We start from the raw sequence: 19,621 nt of genomic DNA on the forward strand, positions 1-19,621 counted from the left end.
AAAGTGTTTCTTACCATCTTCTCAATAGATTAGTTTAGGATTAAGCTATTTGAGACCCATGATTGCAAGAGTCAGACAAGTAAAGTGAATTTAAAGATCTGAATAAAGCGAGATGAGTAAGAGTAAATTTTGAGTTTATTTAGGTTGATGGCATTACCACAGATAAAGACACAAAACATTATACTCTGCATATGAATCTGTCATCTAAACACATTTTCATTTCAAATGCTGTCTCAGATTAAGACTACCAAAATGTTATACTACCTGCCTTATTTTACCTCGACTTTGTAAATCAGCATAACTGATGGTGATACTAAAAACTTGGCATTGAAACTAGAATCCAGTCGCTCCAATGATAGAGTATCTTGCTTTTTTATAAAAAGTCACCCTATTTTATTTCCTTTTGATCTTCATTTCTTCCAGTTTCAAGTCTCTTTCAGTCTCAAAAATAACCAATACCTAGGTTTTAAAACATAGCACCTTCAAAAAAATTTCTCATTTGTTGGGCAATCACAGTGTGAATTAAACATAGTTAACATTACAGGCCACAATACTCAGTAAGAACCGTCATGTTCTTTTGAAAAATCTGTCTACTTATCTTGAGTTTGAGATATAGATACAAAAGCCTCTGCTTTTCAAACAGTAACTATTTTGAATATATTTTACAGATACTTTAACTCAGAACCAGAGAGAGCTGTGTTAATAGATTCTCAGAAACAGAGCAGATTACAACATACCTGTCAACTAGGTCAAATATCACATTAGTAATCCTGTTTTACAGCATGATAAACTGAAAAACGCATTTACAAGGCAAATCGTTGGCAGAGCTAGGATTCCCATCTCCTGAACTCAGAGGATGGTACATTTTTATAAAGTTCAAGTAGGATTTGTGAAGCGCTGAAATATGGTGCCTGACAGAAATGTAAAGTATGATTATACCTCATGAGTATAGTTCCTACTGAAAAGTACGCAAAGAGCAGCTAGTAATTAAACACTTGGCAAATTTGTCAGAATAGAATAAGATAAAAGCCAAACAATTAAGCAAAAATCAAACTTGAAACATAGGAAACTTTTTTATCAAATGCTTTTAAACAAACTGACACACTTTTTACATGCTTTTGCTTTCAAAAATGTATCACAAGCCTAATGGACCAAATTAATTCTATTTCTCCACTCTAATGCTTGACGGCCCCCACTAAAAAGAAGAGAATTTGTGAATATATTTGCACACACATCCACAGGGTTGCAAACAAACTTCAATCTATGTCATTCAAGTGGCATCTTCAAATAACCAAATCTATCAGTTACTAGAAACATCCTGGAAAACCTTTCTTGGGATATGACAAATCTCCTTGTGCCCAAGTAATTTACTAAGCAATTCTTGAGCAAATTGCATCTGTTTACTGACACTCAAAGCCATGCTGCTTTTGCACTGCAACTATTAAGAAGCTCTCCTTGCCTTGTAAGGTGGTGTTATTGGTCATATAAAAATAAGGACTTGCCAGCTAAGGAGGAAAACGTATTAAACAAGAATGTTTTGTGGTGTTCTCATTTTATTAGTAACTAGGTGCTTCAGTGTATTGCATACTATTGGATGTCTTCCCTTTCTGTTATTGCTGTCCTCACGATTATCTCTTTGCTCAAGTAGAGTAATCTAATCCTCCTCAGTATGGGTGACACCACCCTGGTTTTGTTTTGCACCTGTTTATGAAATCTATGAGCACTACTTCATGCATTTACCTCACTTACGTGTAACAGGACTGTTCCCAAGACTAGGTCACGAGACGCACCCCATACAGTTTCTCTCCTTTCTTAAATGCCCTTTGTAAGATGACCCTAGGTGGCTAACCAGGAAATTAATTTCTTATCTATCTTCTAATTCATACTATTCCCTTTTGTCTCTCTTGAATAATATTTTCCCATGAGGCAATGCACTTTATATGCTTTACTTAAACCTACATATATATTTGATCTGTTACTTCAACCTTGCCTAGCAAATGAGTTATCTTATCAAAGACAGATACTGGTCTAGTCTGACACAATTGGCTTTTGTTAAAAACATATTGCATTTTATCCAATTTTCCATGTAACTTCAAGTCCTTGGATTAACCTTTTCCTTCAAAAGGTGTTCAAATACCTTGCTTAGTACTGGGGTCAGACTTACATACCCAACCCTCAACCCAAAATACTTATAATCTTCTGTCCTCAACCACTATCCTAGGTCAGACAAAGCTGTATTTATTTATAGAGTTAGGCTTTAACTGTTCTGGTCAAATATTTTCCCTCAAAACTGTTTTCAACAGAAAAAGCAGCTTTCAACTGAATGAAAATGCCCTTGGAAAAGTCTGACTTTTCATTGAAGTGTCAAGGCATCTAAACCCAGAAACGTTTTCACCTGAGAAATCTAGGATATTTCTATTATAAATGTCAATTTAGCATCTTGCAGAAATTGTAGTTTTTGATCAGGGTGAGGGACTCAAAGAGCTTTCCCGCATGTGCAATAGTCAAGAACTACTGTGACAGAGTCCAGAATAACACCCACCATCATGCTCGGACACAGAAAATCGTAATATAGGAAGGGGCAGACAGAGAGCTCATCTGCAGTCTAGAGGTGCGTATGCCAAAAATAGCAGAGGGAGTTGCTCCAACAGTGCTCTGGGAGAAAATTATTAACTATAAACGCAAAAAAAAAGTATATTTTCTAGTAAAGGTGTCATAATCCCTCATCTGGATCATGGCAATGCCAATGATCTAAATGGATGAATGGAAATTGTCCCCTCAGGGGGTTCCTTTGGGCTGCTGAAGTGAAACTAAGGAAAGGTAGCCTCATTTAATTTTGTCACGATGCCAATACCCACAAATCATCACACACTAGCGACCAGCTACTGCCACACTGTTAAGCCTTCTGAATAAGGAGCTGATCAGGTTTCTGGAGACTGTACCTGTTATCTCTTTTGCATCTCACTGACTCCCCAGAAGATGACTATCTGTCCCTGGCAGAGAAATTGTCAGGGCTGGGGCACTGGGAACACTGTGCCCCTACACAGCTTCCTTCTTTGCTGCTGTTTTCCTAGGTGCAGACATCCCCAGCTGATCCAACACACACAAACGCAAGTTTGCTCTGGCTCTTTGGGGAGCAGAGGAAGTAGCACCACTGGGCAAGCAGAAAGGAGGGAAAAGCAGCCCTTCTCCAGGAGAAGCAGTGGCTGTGCAAAACACTAGCACGGGAACTGGATAGCACAGGAGTGAAGAAAGATGCAGCATGGGGTGAGGATGGTCCCAGCTATACAGGGTGATATAGGGCCACACACAAAAACTAGTATTGTAGATACTGGCCCAACCTGGTAATTTTACTACTCTTCATCAGTCATAGATAGTTGTCATCATGATGTTCTTGAAGACTGAGGCTAGTTAATACAGATTTAAGTCAGCTTCTGTGACAGTACTGAAGATACCTATTTCCTGGGACACTTACTGTGTGTGACACCTATGGCAAAATAATCATTTGACCCTCTGAAAGCTGTCCATTGCTAATCATATCCTGGCTGGGATAACGTTTTCCCTGTGCACCATCAAATGCCTTGCCACAGCATACTAACAACAACAGTTCTGCAGAGGCAAAAAAACAACTTTGCTCTAGTGTCAGTTTCCATGAGATCTTCAATGCGGAGAAATATTTGGAGATATAATGTATATAGTTTGGAGATATTTTTCCAGAATAAGAGAGAATAATCCATTACTGTAATTGTATTCATACATGTTGGAGACATGAGTGTAAAGAAAAATAATAGTTACTTTATGAAATACCTTGCACATAGCAATTTTCTCAAGATGCTAGATGAGTTAAGTCCTCTGCAGACTGTTGTTCATAAACCTGAAGCTAGTGATTATAATTGAGTACAAAGACAACACAGTATTGTAAAACTCATTCAAGAAATACAGGTTCACACACAAAAATAATGAAATACTTATTCCACTGGTAGAGAACAAAGAGGAGCTTAGATGATGCGCTTCCACAGAACGTTAGCAAGCTAAATGAAGCAGAGCTAAGTAACTAGAAAGATAGGGTTTAGCAAGTGTAGTCACACAGACATAACCTGGGACAACTAAGCACATAAGAAATCAAGACAATTAAAAAAATATGCTTAATTTAAGGATTAAATATTTCTCAGATACTAAGTCAGCTACCTTTCCAGAGGGACGTAACTTAAGTGAGCACTTCTATGACTTTCCTAGAGTCAAAGGGCTTCTCAGGTGTTAACTAATTAAATTCATAAAGCTTAAATTTTAGGCTGCACAGGGCCTTTTAGCCTTTTACGTTATCAAGTCTGAACTCCTGGATATCAAACTCTTAAATTTCATCCTCTATTGATTTCAGAAACTTCTGTGAGCTAAAGGATACCAGGTATCAGGAAGGCATCCATTCCTGATCAGAAAATACAGCAATGGAGAATTCATTACTTCCCTTAGGAATGTTTTCCATTGGTTAGTCACTGTTAAAACATCTGGTTTGTGTCTTTTAGCACAGATTTAGCTTATTGCCTGTATTAATTTATTTTTTAAAAAAAGAAACATTCCAGTATCCTGTATTTTTTCATGAAAAGGTACTAAAAGAGTTCATTAAGTCACTATTTTACCTTTTCCTTTATTTTTAGTATTTGGGGGGAAGAATGAGGGGGCTTGCTTGCTTTCTTACATCGTTCCCAACTTTTTGAAAACCACTTTAAAATATGGACCACCACATTGGGCACGGTATTCCAGTACTGGTCTCACTAGTGTCTAATATAGAAGGCATAGGCACACTAGTTTTCTTCTCCACTCTCTGTTTGCATGCATTGCTTTCCTCAGAGCTCATGAGAAAAGTCACTACAACCCACAAGCACCAGGAGGAAGTTCGGCCCTCCTTGCTCGTTTGCTTTCAGGAATGCAATTAGAGGAAATATGTTTGAATGAGACCAGCCTATCATGCAATCAAGGTATGTCTACATGACTCCTCTGTCCTTATCATGATTTAGTCTGCATCCCCATGTTTTCTTATCAGCAACTTCATAGCGAAGTTACTGAATATCAAATTTTCTATTGACTCCTCTAAAACCTGCATTCAAACACTCACCAATTCATGGCAGTTCTCCACTGACAATTACCATTTCAGGTCTATCAACCAGCCAATTCTTAATCAATTGAACGCCTATCTTATTGATATTGTAGAGAGCTAATTTTTTATCATTATGCCATTCCAAATGCCTTAACAAAGCTTATTAAATGCAGGTCATCTTTATCAAACTTGTAATTTCATCCAAGAATAAAATTAGATTTGCCTGATAAGATCTATTTTCTATAAAAACATTCTCAACAGCCTTGTATGTAGGTTAAATAGATATTATTGTCACTGTTACAGTTCTCTTCTTCCTTGAAAGCCACAGGAAAAGAGTTTCAAACACAGCCTAAAGTAGCTTATCTCCAAGGGCTAGACATAAAGAGGTTGGAGGAGGTTTCTAGTACCAAACACCAGAAAATAAGTTTCTTTTTAAAATTTATATTATGTGATTTTAAACTAATTATGATTCACTAATGCAGGGCGGGGGGGCTGAGGGGGTGTTATAATTTTTTGAACATTTACAGTATTAAGTAGATTTGATACTTAGTCCCAGATTCCACAGTAAACAAGGTGAAGATCAATGCAGTATACTTTAAAATAATTTCTTGAAAATTTTGATGTCTACTGCAAGATAGTAACAATTTCCAATTTTGGCAAAACCAAAACATTTATTTGACCCTTTTCTCTCCCTGTTGTTTTGGGGTTTTTTCTTCATTTTTTTTCTAGAAGAATTTGACTTTAACCTTTGAGGCAGCTCATTTCCTGGTACAGCACTGCAAGCTCTGTATCTTCTAAGAGAGTACCTTGATGCCAGCCATTTCTATACCGCAGTGTTCCATACAATTCATTAAGTACTCAAAAATATGACTGCTACTGCTAAGATACCCAGTAAACTTTGCAACATGTTTTAATATGTTTTCAGATCCCACACTTTCGACAGTTTTTTTGTTTTGGTTGGGGTTTGGTTTTGGTTGGGGTTTTTTTCTTTTTTTAAGGTACCATCATGGATTTTGATTCAAAAACCTAGAGGTTATCATCCTCCTAATAAATAATAGATGATCTTCAATATAGATTATTATTTAAGACGACAGACATCTAGATGTTGTGGTTCATACCAGAGTACTGGAAGCCTTGCTGATTCAGTATTGCATGCCTCTGACAGGAGCTTGGAGGACTACATGATCTCAGTCACTGGTTGACATGCCAAGGAATGCCTTGCCTTGGAAGTCTTGATGGTGATGCTCTAGACAAGAGCTGATTATAGTTCAACATGAAAAATTCAGCCCTTAGACCACACATAACTGACACCACCTCAGAAGGTCAAATCAAACTAACCTATATCGTATTCAGATTTTGACTTCCAAACACCTTACAAGACTCTTACAGTTCACACACAACAAGCGTGGTCCACTGCCTTAACTCATATGGAAAGCAGGAGGCATGTCATACCTGTTGCTGCTCAAAGCTCTTTCACCCTGAGAAACACAGGTCCAGAAAAAGTTTCAGTTCTTTTCTTGATCTTCAGATCCAGCACTCTGGTTGTTACCGAATTAGATCTAGCCATGTCATTGCTCAAGATCAGTTATTTATAGGGCCAGGCTATCCATGCTCCCCTCAGAGGCTTAGAATTCAGGTCTTAGTCATAGGCATTCCAGGAAACCAAAGCAAGCAAGGCTGCTACCATAAATCCTGAAAGCTGAAGCCCCAGAAAAGAAAGGACCATGCTTTACCTCCCTTCCACAGCAGACTACAGACCTATGCAAACATGCTGAAGAGAGTTAACTGCACTGCTAAAAACAAGTCCCCTCTACCTGCAGAAAATTTTGGAAGAACTTGGAGAAGTCAAGTGCCTTCAAGTGATCCTATGCTTTCTCACAGGGGTAAAACAGATCAATGGGTTTAGCTATCCAAATGCTGACATCCAACCAAGCTGTCGTGAACAGCCAAGCAATAATTTTATATTTCCCTGAATCAAAACAGGCCATACCTCTACCATAAAAGAAAAAAAAAAAGGCGATTACATCAGTTTTATATGGGGGAAAAAAATAGCTGTGAAAAAAACCAAAATAAACTAAGTATAATTTCACACAGATTTAGGCTTTTGAATAGAAATCTAGGTCTAAATCAATTAAAGTGTGATGGTATTTGGAAACAGGCCATTAGAGTGAAATCTGAGTGGCAGTTTTGAAATCAGATCTGGATTGGGAGTTGAGTGCGGGAGTTGTCAGACATGGGAAAGGAAAAGAAAAGCAGTGATCTCAGTGAATGTGTTCCTTAACCAAATCACATTCATGGAATAGCTACACTTGCTTATGCATAGTATAGCTGGATTTTGTATTATGAGCAACTCATGACTGAAACCCCAATATCTGACCTCGTCATCTGTAATGAAACACTGAGAATGAGAAAACCTCATGCTCATTCATGCTGCACTGTATTTTTCCCCACCTCTATTATTGCCTTTATTTGGGTCAGCACCAGCATTGGTACATGTGCACAGTGTATTGTGCCAATAAATAGAAGGGAATGGTGCCAAATTAAAACAAAAATTTCTTTCATAATCTATTTCCAGAATCTTTCACTGGAAACATAATGAACTGTCAGACATACAGTAGGCAAGCTTTAAGAGATTGGCTTAACCTATCTGAAACTGATGCCTAATACCTGCAACATCTCTAATAACACGTCAAAAACAATCCATTAAAAAAAAATTACAAAAGCATTTGATATGTTATCCAAACACAGCAATGACAGCATTACAAGGGCACACATTTCCTCATACTGTAGCACATCCATTATTTACCATCATGCTGATGTTCCAGCAGCAGATGGAAGAAACAAAACCCTCCAATTACACCTTGGGGGTTATACAGAAAAAAGCAGGGGAATTCCCTCACCTCTCCCAGAGGCCTAAGGTCTGTCACCCACTGTTACTTTGGCTTGTACAGCTGTAATTGTGTTACAGTATCAGATTATACTTCCCTTTATCACAGGCTCCATGATTTCTTTGGGCAAGGATTGCCACACCTGGAATACCTGCTGTAAAATCATACCTCTTTCTGTTTGCCTGAAAGTGAGTGCCCTTTAATTTCATTAAGTCCCCACATTCCTTTAAAAATGGAGTAAAACAGAAGGAAAGGCTTAGAAATTCTCATTGCAGCTTATCATCTGGAATACCATAGCTTTGCAAAAACTATATCCCCCTCAAATCTTCACTCTAGTAAAGATAATCTTATTTTTCCACCTTTGCTCAACTATATTTTTAACCAAACCATAAAAGTCATTTATCACAGTTGCAAAAATCTTCTTCCCACCCCACGCGTCTCAAACTTTCTCCATCTCAGCACGCTGTCCTCACGGAACACGCATTTCTCTGCCACTCACAGGAAAGCCTTTTGCACAAAGACAGATATTAAGAGTTTAGTTATTGCACTCCAGACTAGTATGGTGATAGGAGCAGTGAGATGAACTATCCCAACTGGAAATCCAGTGCAAGTTTTTCCTATTTCTGTTTTATACTTGGTAAGCTTCTCAGCTGATCAAAAGGCAGTTTGATCTCTTTTAATATGTATCCTCTGTACTGTATTTTAATCTGCCACTGTTCCTAAACATAATATCGTTTTACCTATTTAGAATTTTAAACTATAATATTGGGATAAAAAACTCACATTTCTTTCACTCCTAGCAGTATAAAAGCTGCTATTATCCTTGTTCAGTAACTTTTTTTTTTTGCTAGGATATCTGCCATAATTCATTATCCTCAATTGTTCTTTGCACTGAAATTTGCATACCTCCTAGGGAACATTAATATCATAAGGGTTTTCTAACTGGTCTGTCTTTGTTTCCAAATATCTTTATAAAAGCAAAGATCTGGCTTGCCAGAAGGCTGCTTTCTTTGGATTAGTGGAACCTATTCCTGTGCAATACGTCTTCCCTTCCTCACCGCTGAGCCTTCCACTTCTTTATGTGCTTTCTTCACAAACCTATTAGAGGCTTCCAACTTCATCCAGCTAGCTAATTGTGCATGTAACATGGGTTACACGTTGGAAAAAGCTGCTGAAGAATCTGAAGACATAATCTTTGGACCAATCTGCTCACAGGACTAGACATTCTCAGAGGATATATTAAACTAAACAAGATTTCTATTAAAAAGGCTTTACAAAGGCTACCCTGCTCTCAGCTCAACATAGGGAGATTAGAGGACTGCTTTTTATTAAGTCACTCCTAGTGTATCTTACTCGTTACCTAACTGACCAGAAGTACAGCACATTACTGAGTAAAAGTGTTTAAAAAAAAAAAAAAAGAGTGCTAAACCATGTCCTGATCTTGTCACACAGGTTTTTAATCTACTTCTACATCTGGAATGAGTATGGTTTCTCACAACTGTACAAATAAGCAATAACACAAATTTCATTAATACATCGTATGTTATCTTGTTGCTGTCAGCTTTGTCATAGGCTTCACCCAGCACAGGTCACCTTAGTGCCCTGCTTTTATATTCTATAGGGATACACACATCCCTGATCCCAGTTCTATTTATACACTCATACTGGGCCAACAGAAGAGCTCTCTGGTCTGTCTTCACTACCGTACCAACCAGTCCTCAAAAAAGCTTTTTCAAAATTTTCATTTTCTTTGGAGTTCTCCTTCCTTCTGGCACGACACCTATTTCCTTATTTGCTCTTTATTCCACACTCTTCTGATGGAGGAAGAGAGAGTGTTATTTTTATACAGATCTTCCTATTTTTTTCTCCTGAAAGATACAGTGAATTACCACTTTTGTTTCTCCGGTTTTGTTAACATCTTCACAAACACAAGCAAGCATCAGAATCTAAGACACATTATTTCTCCAAGTCTTCCTCCATGTTCATAGCTCATCCTTCAACAAAATTGTGCAAGAAAAGTTCTTCACAGGATTTTCTCATGGGGATCATATTTCCTTTTCAAGTTGTACTTTTATAACCAAGAGCATCCTCTGAATTGTGGTAGTGCAGAAGCTCGAGATTTGTCAAAATCCCCGTCCACAGATCTGTGAAGTATTTTAACTGTTATTGTGCAGCTGTACCTATGTAATGATGAAATATCTGATCTGATTTCCTGAAAATAGGCCAAATAATTATTTTCCTATTTGAGTATAATTTTGGTGACTGGCTTTAGCTCTCAATCTGTGTCACCAGAGGGCTATAACAAGAATATTACTCCAGCTGTCACTTACAATTTCTAGCAGCCATTTTATTGCCTTGCTTTCACAGCAGCGTTTTAGTTTGAGCAGAATGATGCCCATCTTGTTTGGATAGTCCTGTTCATGTTATTTTCTTGCCACCCACTTTTTCCAACCCCCTCCTGGTCCCCAAGTTCTCTCCCAGGGCAGAGGCACTACAACCATTGCTATCCTCAGTACCTGTTTTAGTAGGTGCGAGTTCATTGTACCTGATGTAATTTATTGATGAGAGGTTGATAAAAGCTTTATAGCTTTCACTTTATTTGGATTGGAACTTTTCTCTCTTCCTCTATGATGCAATTGAAGTAATTCATTTGATGAATACCAGTTTGTACTTGTACTTCATTGCATTTAATCTTTAAGGTTTAGTCTCCCTGTGTCTTGAAAATAATTAGATTTGTGGTGCCACTGGTATCAGATTGTCATTAGCAAGGCGTGTGACAGCTGCCAGGCCTCATTCTTCACACATCTGTTTTCTGGAATACTTCTCAGGCTGATGGTGATGCCAAGGACATTCTCATGAAGCAATCTTCCACATAGAGTGCAGAAATCCCAGCTAACTTGCTTGCTCTTCTACATTCATTCACTCTGCCAGTACCAGGGCTGAAGCATTTCATACAATGAATGTGCTTCAGGTGAAGAGCTTGAAAGTGATCTCATCTGAGGCAGCTGGCACCCGAGTCTTTTTAAGGCCTTAAGGGTCTACGCATAGCCAGGTCACACCAGTGTTCATCCTTTCTAATGCAATAATTTAGCTTACTTATGCCATGGTATCTCCAGTTTTGTAATCATGCTAAAGATGTACCATATGCAGAAGTTCCTTTTCTGCAAGAAAAGAAGCTCTATTGCCAAACCACGGGTAGACCAGTTTTGCAATGTCCTGAGAAATTTTCTGTGCCTTCAAACGTGCCAGGAAATCTTTTCAAGTTTTCTCTGAGGTGAGATTTCTTTTTATGAATTCCACGGTCATTCAGGTTGTCACAAGCTTAATGATTTTAAAGTTTTTGTTTCTGTTGCTGGCTTTGATGCCATATTTATTACGCATAAATTTATGTTATTTTTTTCTTTTTTCTTCTAACTGCATTTAACATAGTACTTCCTAATTATAAAATGGATGCTTTTCATACACTCCTGGTTTCCTTGGTATGGAGGATGTTGTGTTTGGTTTCTTATATTTTTCCTCAGGGGTGCTATTTTCTTACTTCCCAAAGTGAGATTTGTTTCACCACACTTTAGATACTTAATTATTAGCCATCTAAGTATAATCTAGTTGTTCAGGTTCTTTTACAGTCAAAGGAAAAGAAACTCATCCTAGTTTCAATTCATTCCAATTAACTCCAGCACTGCAGGACAAGACTAACTGCCTTGGGATTTGGCCATTTCTCTGTTTTGATAAAAAAAGTAAGGCTAGTAGATTAGATTTCTTTCCAATATCCTACTATAAGGTGTCTGAAGATAGGGTAGATGAATCCTCCAATGTTGTTAACATTGAGTCACATACATTTTTCTGAGACATCACACACGTCATCAATGCTGATGCCACTAGTGCAACACAACCTTATGTCTTCATTGTGTGTGTAGCTGACTCCCATGCATCTCTATTGGTGCATTTCTTTTAGTTGGTTGTGTTTTGGTTGGGGTGGGGTTTTTTTGTTAGATGGAGGGTCATTTCCTTGTTGTTATACAAAGGATGTCACAGAGGTTTTTTCTTCTTGTCTTTAGCTGCCTCACATTATCTGCATCTTCCAAAGCTCTTTCTAATGTTAATTTGCCTGACATTGGTGCCTGTTCATATATTCCTTTTGAATCTTATATGAGTATTCTTCTATCCTTTTGCATGCCCTATCCTTCTGTTTTCAAGAGTAGCAGCATTACTCACTCATCAATTGTATAAAAAAAGTCTCCATTTATGTCTTTTTTTTTTTTTTTTGCATAGGAGTGTTATATTCAGGATATAATAGGCTTCAAATAACTTGAGTAAGATTTCTCAATTTTCCTCTCTGCTTCAGTGAGCTCACAGTGAGCCCCGTGATCTGCAAATATCCCAGACATTTTATTCAGCACATAGTGGAGAACAAGCCACTTCGCAGTCTGCAGCTACTTAGGTATAAAAAGACCCAACTAAGATCAGTTCTATTAACTCCTTCCATTTTGCCCACATCTCTGCAACACTTCTCTTGCAAAAGTCAGGAGGAGAGACCCCTCTAAAAAAAAAAAAAAAAATATCCTTCTTTGGGTGATTTTAATGTGCTATACATGCATTTAAGACCCAGAGATGTCTCTGTGCCTCACCAGCTCAGTCATGCACACAAGCTGTTGTATAAAGTAACCAAATAATCTCAGTCAGCTGTTAGCAGGAATCAGCCACGTGCAGAACTTAGCCAGATAATCAAAGGTTCAGGGTTTGCCTGCTCCCATTTAAACACTAACAAAATGGAAAAGTTTTTCTTTAGGCTATCACATAGCTAATATGAAAAATCATTCTCAAAAAAAAAAAAAAAAAAACACCACACCCTACCAAGGAACAAAACATCATTTGTCCTTACTCCAGAAAATAGACTGAACGAACAGAAGTGACATATTTTCTTTGATACCTTTCTTATATATGTTTCTTCACAAATACAACAGACTGATTATTAAACTCATGTCATAACTAATTTAAAAGCTCAGACTTAAATAAACACAAAAGGGACACTTTGAAATAAAAGGCTGCAAACCTCAAGATGTCTTAAAAACATTGCACAAAGGATGGATTACGGGAATGGTGACATTTACCTCTAGAGACTTATTCCTACAGCAGAAATAAAACACCTAACAATAGAATATTAAATAACATACTTTTAACAAATGTGTATTTATAGCACTGTTTGATATAGGAAAACAGCCTCTGGAAAAAATCACCATACATAATTTTGACTAGGATCACAAGAATTCCTGTACTTTGAGGTTTTTTAATAGCAAGTATTATAGTGTGAGCATATTCCCCTTTGAGATTACCTTGAGTTACAGAGCCGACATTATATGACAAGGCAAAAGGTAAAACACCTTCTGGGCCAAATTCAGGGCTTTTACAGCTCTTAAGCAGAGCTGCCATGTGTATTTCTAACTGTGGTCACATCTTCTGCTTTGTTGGGGTGGGGGGGTTGGTTTTGGTTTTTTGGTGTTGTGGTTTGTTTGTGGTTGGTTTTAGTTCCTAAATCCTGTTCTGCAGTATAGCTCATTGCAGTAGTGTTTCTCATCAAGATTACCTGAGACTGCTCACTTGAAAAGTCTGGTTCAGCTAAACTGTATTTTTGTGAAACAGTAGCTATACAGGAGGAAAACTTCCATGACAGCTCTTTGTTTCAGGTGGGCGGGGGAAGGGGGGGGGGGGGGGGGGAAATCACGCAATACCATGTGTTCCTAATAAATCCTCATGAAATGATTTCTAAATGCACTGTACTTAAGAGGAAAGACCTCATGTTTCACCTGGAGATGCCTTTTGCCATTTCTTTGAAACTCCAGCCTAAACTAAATCACGTTGTGAAACTTTAAATAATTGGCTATTCAATACCCTTCAAAAAAAAAACCAAACACACAACCAAAAAAAAAAAAAAAAAAAACAAACCACCACACACTTCAATTTCAATAGTTAAATTCTGAAGGTTCTGTTGCTATTGAGCACAGCCCCTATTTTAATTCCTCAGCCTCATCAGCTCCGAAGAACAACCTGCCTGTGGTTCAACTTTAGGCTACACTGTTCAAACACTTGCTGACTGCCTTGTCTGCAGCAGCATTGCCTTCTTTGCTTATTGCTGGGCAGTACAGAAGAGGACATCATATGAGTCAAACTCAGAAGAGGCAGAAGTTGAATCAGGAAGGGGTGAACAGATTTAGATGTTGAGTCTGATGTCAATGAGACAGGAAGGGAGAACTGTGCCTGGCTAGAGGCGAGGGAAGACTGGAACTGCCTGGGCAAAGGGATGTTCAAATAGCAATCAGGGGACCCAGGGTAAACATTTCTGGGCACATGAACTGAGAGTGGAAGCCTGGAGATGTGGGGAATTGATGGGAAAATTGGTATTTGATTATGAAAGTAGGGCATTCTAATGTGCCAGCAGTGTATATGGATTAAAATTCTATACATGTGCCCATACAGGCATCCTGAATTCAGTTTCCCAACTTAGAAGTTACCACCTTTATAATGTTAATAAAGTTCTTTAACACAGTGTATTGTATAGCATAGAATCAGACATGCGGGTGGGCTGTTCTGCTCATGGATGGCTGAAGTGCAAATCTAGAAGTGAGTTGATTGATATAATGTTTTCCCGCTGTGTTTTCCCTGTCCCTGAATTAGGCAGGCATGAATTTGGTTGGGCAGTAATTCCTGAGTTATGCTAGGAGGTTTACACTTAGTTTCTTCCAATTTTTAAAGCAGCCTTAGTGCAAAATCTACCTTTTTCTATTACACTGTTTAAATTATTTCTCCCTGGAGATGCAACCAGAGCAGCTGGAGTGTGATAAGACTTCTCTGCCAGCCTTAAAACGCTATAGACCCATGTCTGATACACTTTTGAAATGCCAGCACTGCACATGGGTTAGCATTCCTCTTTCATGCTGCACTGAACGATGTGATTATGTCTAATACTATAAAGCAACTGTGTCAACAATAAAGAGGAAACATTTATGGCACAGGTTATTAAAACAATGAAAAATAAGCCAGTGCAACTTAAGTTCCTTTAGTGGGCTAAATAATAACTAGCTAAATAAGGAGCAAAGAGATAAATAATCTATTACAGAATCAGAGGCATCACAACAAGTACAAGAAAATTGTCTTCACTTTAAACTGCATCTCAAGAGACTTCAGAAGCACAGACAATACGCAATAAACGTGTTAGCACAATTGCAAAAGGAAGGGGACTTAGATGATCTGTTGCACCCCAAAATGAAGCCATCACTCAACTTAAAAACATCAGCATACACACATAGCAACCAGTTAAACACACCAGGCAAAGTTTATGCTGAAAGTGGCAGTGGCTCAAAAGACTGAAGACTGCTGTGGTGGTGAAGTAGATTGCCTGTTTCAGCGTGCACCTTCTATTCCTATCTGATGTGGTGCAAGCTTGGGAGGAAAACAGGACTCGATTTTTTTTACTGAGAGGTATAAAAGCTCATTATAAATTTATAAGGCTGCTTAGAACTAAGGTCTAGCTCAGAGATCATCAGATTAAGGAGGAAATGTAGAGTAATATTCATCTTCACTTATTCTGGAGAAGAATAAGAGAACAGACAGAACTCGGTATAATCAAATGCAACTTCCATTACAAGCCTGTATTTTTCATGCTAGGTCTGATAACTCAGTTCAAACAATTCAAGTCGTTTGTACTAACAAAGCCAATATTTCCAAAGATTAAAAACCTAGAATTAGGCTCCTACTTCCATTTTTGGCCTTTTAATTAGGTTTTTCTGAAGTGCTGAAAACAAAACAACTCTGATGGCTGTTATACATTGCTTTTTAATAATAGCTCTTAACTGTTTGGCACTTTGGAGGTTTCAAGAGGATCTAAACTTTCCCTACACAATTTGATCTCATGAGATTCCCACCTTGATCATGGTTCTGGCAAGAATTTTTATTACAATCTTCCAATCTTTTTCAAAGTAGACTCGATTTTTTTACACTAACTCAGTATATGACCTTGGGTGAAAGAATCAGTCTTCTGACAGATGCAATTTAATTTTTAAAAAGTACATAAGAGCACACAAAACCCAGGTACTGTAGTACAACTTCCATGGCTGTAGTACAGAGGACAGCAGAGCAAGTTGTTTAGCCTTTCAATCTGTAACTGAGATCATGAGGATGTTTTACATAATTTCTTCAGGATTCAGAATTTGTACATTGCGTGTGAAGCAGCAATACCATAAACAACCAATAATGGAAGAAAAGGAAGCACTGGAATGCTTAGGTTTAAGACCCACTGTTACTCAGTATTTCTACAATATTGCTGCAGAATCACTACTCAGTTTTACATTTGTTCCTTTCTTCTCTGAGGAGTCAGAGAGAAAGAGTGAGGGAGAGAACACAAGCAAGAGAAAGGAGCAGGGGGGAGAAAGTGGGACGACAATCAATAAAGCAAATTTTCCCTAGCAGCAAAAATAGCTGACAGACCCGCTTCCCAAAGAACACCGAAAATTACTTTGTGAGTAAAAGTAGCAGAGAAGATAAGTCAACTTGAGGGACTCATGGGAGAGCTGTTATTGACAGGTACAAGGATGATATAATTGCTCACGATGAGCAGGTTTTTCTTTTATCTCAATAAAGTACTTTTGGATGAAAAGATTGGAAAGACAGGTGCAAGACAATGGCATAAAACCTGTTCCTAACTTATTTACATAATTTTATATAAAGAAGCATTGATGCATGAAGTGTAAAACAAATGCGTTGAATGCCGGAAACAAAGTATTGGAGAACAACTTATGCACACTCCCAGCGATAAAGAAACTTAATATTTGATGAAATATACTTTGCCTATTGAAGAAATGCACTGATTTTACAAAAGGCTGAGCATACGCATTTAAAAAAACATTCACTACTGTTCTTACATAAAGTAGCTGATACAGTGGCATCTTAAATTGTTTCCTGTTAAAACTGCATAAGAGATCACACTTACAGTAAACAGTAGATGAGAATAGTAAACAGGATAATCTAGTACGCTCTTTCAGCTCCTACTGCATTTATGTATGCCACAACACATCCCCTTCAGCCATTCTGGTAACCTTCAAGACAGATTTTGAGCACTGTTTTAGGGTTTGGGGTTGGTTGTTTTTTTCTTTATTTGGGTTTTTTTGTTGTTGTTGTTACTGAAAAAACACTAGACAAGACTGATGACGGGTGGATGTGTGCAGTAATGGGTCGGTAAAGAGACGGTATTTTTTATTTTCCCACTGAGTTAGATGATTCCCTTATGCTTTAAAATGAAATTTCTTTGTGTAAGAGAGAAGCATGTTAGTATCAATATCTGTGTGGGAAATATTCTTTAACAAACTTCAGATACCTAAAACCTATCTTAACCCATGCCGGACCACCTCTCACAACGACGTTACCTGAATGGTGTAATCCTATTGCCAGGCTTCTGACCAGCCGCAGTGCATATGGCGTAAGTACCTACCTTGGTTAGTCGTATTTAAGGTGTAATCCAAAACCTGCCTTACTCAATGAAAAATATTGGTAAAGTCCCTTTTCCAAAGCTTATTACTTTTAAAGCTAAGAATTATACAATTTCTTCAGGGTTGTGGAGAAGAGGTCTTGGAAGGTGCAGTGCTACATTTTCAAGAATGGCCACTAATACTGTGAGCTTCAAATATGAGTGACATGTTCTAAATAATTCAGCCAGATACTGAAAGTATCAGCTACCTGTCAGTGATATTTAAGCATTAAAATTATCTTAAAGATCTGAAGGGTTGGTTATGTTTCTCAGCACTGCTCAAGAGCAGAACATGATAAGCAACTATTTGCTTTAATCAACATCAAGTTGATAAATTAACAACTGAAAAAAAATAAGCAAATAATGACATAAAATGAAAGTCGAATTGCATCAGACTTGTTCTTCATTTAAGCTTTAACAAAATACCTCCTCAGTCTCCCTTCCACTGATCTTTTTCTTTGTTTGAATACAGGATCAACTGACAGATGATGGCACAGATTATATCATAAGTAATGATGAATTGACTGAAAACTATGAATCATCTGCTCACATACCAGTGCCAGCGCAGGACAGAACAGGCTCCACCCAGGCTACAGGCAAGGAAGATATTCATGAAGGAGACCTAGGATTAGGAGGGTATAAACTTCAGGTTGAACACACTGCAGGTCAACCCCAGATGAGTTCATTGGCATGATCAGTGTAGTGTTAATCACATGAAATAAGACTACAAAGAAATAAAAGATACTATTATATGAACAAGAGGCTAGAAAATGTACTAAGCACAAAAAAAAAAAAAAAAAATCAAAGAAAACTTAGATTTATCAACTAGATGTTTGCTCTGCCAGGAAAGAGTTTACCATCCTCTATATACCTAAAACAATATTCAGGTTTTCTGAATGCAGCAGTTTTTATTAAAAAGATGTAGGGTACTGCCAGCCCAGCATAAATCCATTACAGTCATGTGTTGTCTCAGACAACGCTTGACTGTACCATGCCCCTCACACGTACACAGGCCTTTGAACGTTGCTTATAGTCTTTAGTCAGCTGGAATGGAGAGAAATAGCTTCCTAGCATATTCATGCTCACATGATGACAGCAGTTCTTATACAGCTGGTCCTGAACAGATCCACAGATAGCCACTACTCCAGTAGTTATTACCTTTATAAGGAAGAAACAGAAGAATCTGTCCAATGAGTACATGATCTAAAAATACTTAAAACGTGCATTGGAGCACCTCAGTCTAATAGATCAAGCTCCTTCACGCTCACAGTATAGTCTTTTCCTGACAACCAGCCCAACATGTGTTTTCTAAATGCACCTTATAGCCTAGTCCGTATAGGATCGCACCAGGCTGCCACAAACTGGGCACTGATAGTAGGAGTCACTGAAGTCAGTGAAACCAGCAACAGACCCCCTTTTATTGCTGCACTGAATGGGCATGACCACTATTTAAATAGCAATTATTCCACAAGGAATTTGTCATTACAGCTTCGCAGAACATAAAGCTTACATGCTGCAAAAAGTTTTGTTGTTTTGCAAGATCATTCTAAGTGTATGCTTTGATTTGGGGAGTAAACTGTTTCATTTTTTATTATTCAAGAAAGTGAATTGCTTCTAATCAAATATTTCTGCAAAACAACCATATATTAAGACTGGCTGATCCAAGGATAAATTCGTCCATCTCTCTATGCTGGGCACTCAATATCACACTAGTGATGAGGACAGTGAGAGTTTCGGTATGAAAGTACTAATTGTGTCTGCATAAACGCAGTAACTGGATAAACAACTGGTCAGCCATACATACAGCTAGCTGCTACGTACTGTTATCAAGCATTAGCACAGATCAACTTTTTCACATATCAGCTAAGTAATGCAAATACAGGGATAGACCCAGGCTTTTGTTAGAGCACGTGCCTTTTCTCACTGCAGAAGTTTCAACTGTGCATGATAATGTTCCTACTAAGTTAAACCATGAAGAGTTTTAAATAAGGTCATTCTTAATATACAAAGGCAACAAGCAAGCAAGAAATTTGTAATCTATAAGAATAAAAATCAAGCCAACTCCATGAATGATCATAAAGCTGAATAGGTCTTGATTTCACCACAGATGGAAGCTGAAAT

The 19,621-nt window shown here is 37.9% G+C and overlaps 1 protein-coding gene across 1 annotated transcript in view; it reads left to right on the top strand.

Annotated features, from left to right (window-relative positions):
* SLC9A9 (solute carrier family 9 member A9) overlaps positions 1–18,456 on the top strand; it is a gene marked incomplete at its 5' end in the record, with an annotated part of 207,296 nt that extends 188,840 nt beyond the window's left edge. The window contains 2 exons of the mRNA XM_082487179.1: positions 17,347–17,452; positions 17,973–18,456. Of these exons, the coding sequence (XP_082343305.1) occupies positions 17,347–17,452; positions 17,973–18,194 (328 nt within the window). The 3' untranslated portion in view covers positions 18,195–18,456. The remainder of the gene's footprint in view (positions 1–17,346; positions 17,453–17,972) is intronic.
* Between the last annotated feature and the right edge of the window lie 1,165 nt (positions 18,457–19,621).

Source organism: Vanellus vanellus (assembly GCF_965231255.1).
Source record: "Vanellus vanellus genome assembly, chromosome: 8".
NCBI classification, from domain to species: Eukaryota; Metazoa; Chordata; class Aves; order Charadriiformes; family Charadriidae; genus Vanellus; species Vanellus vanellus.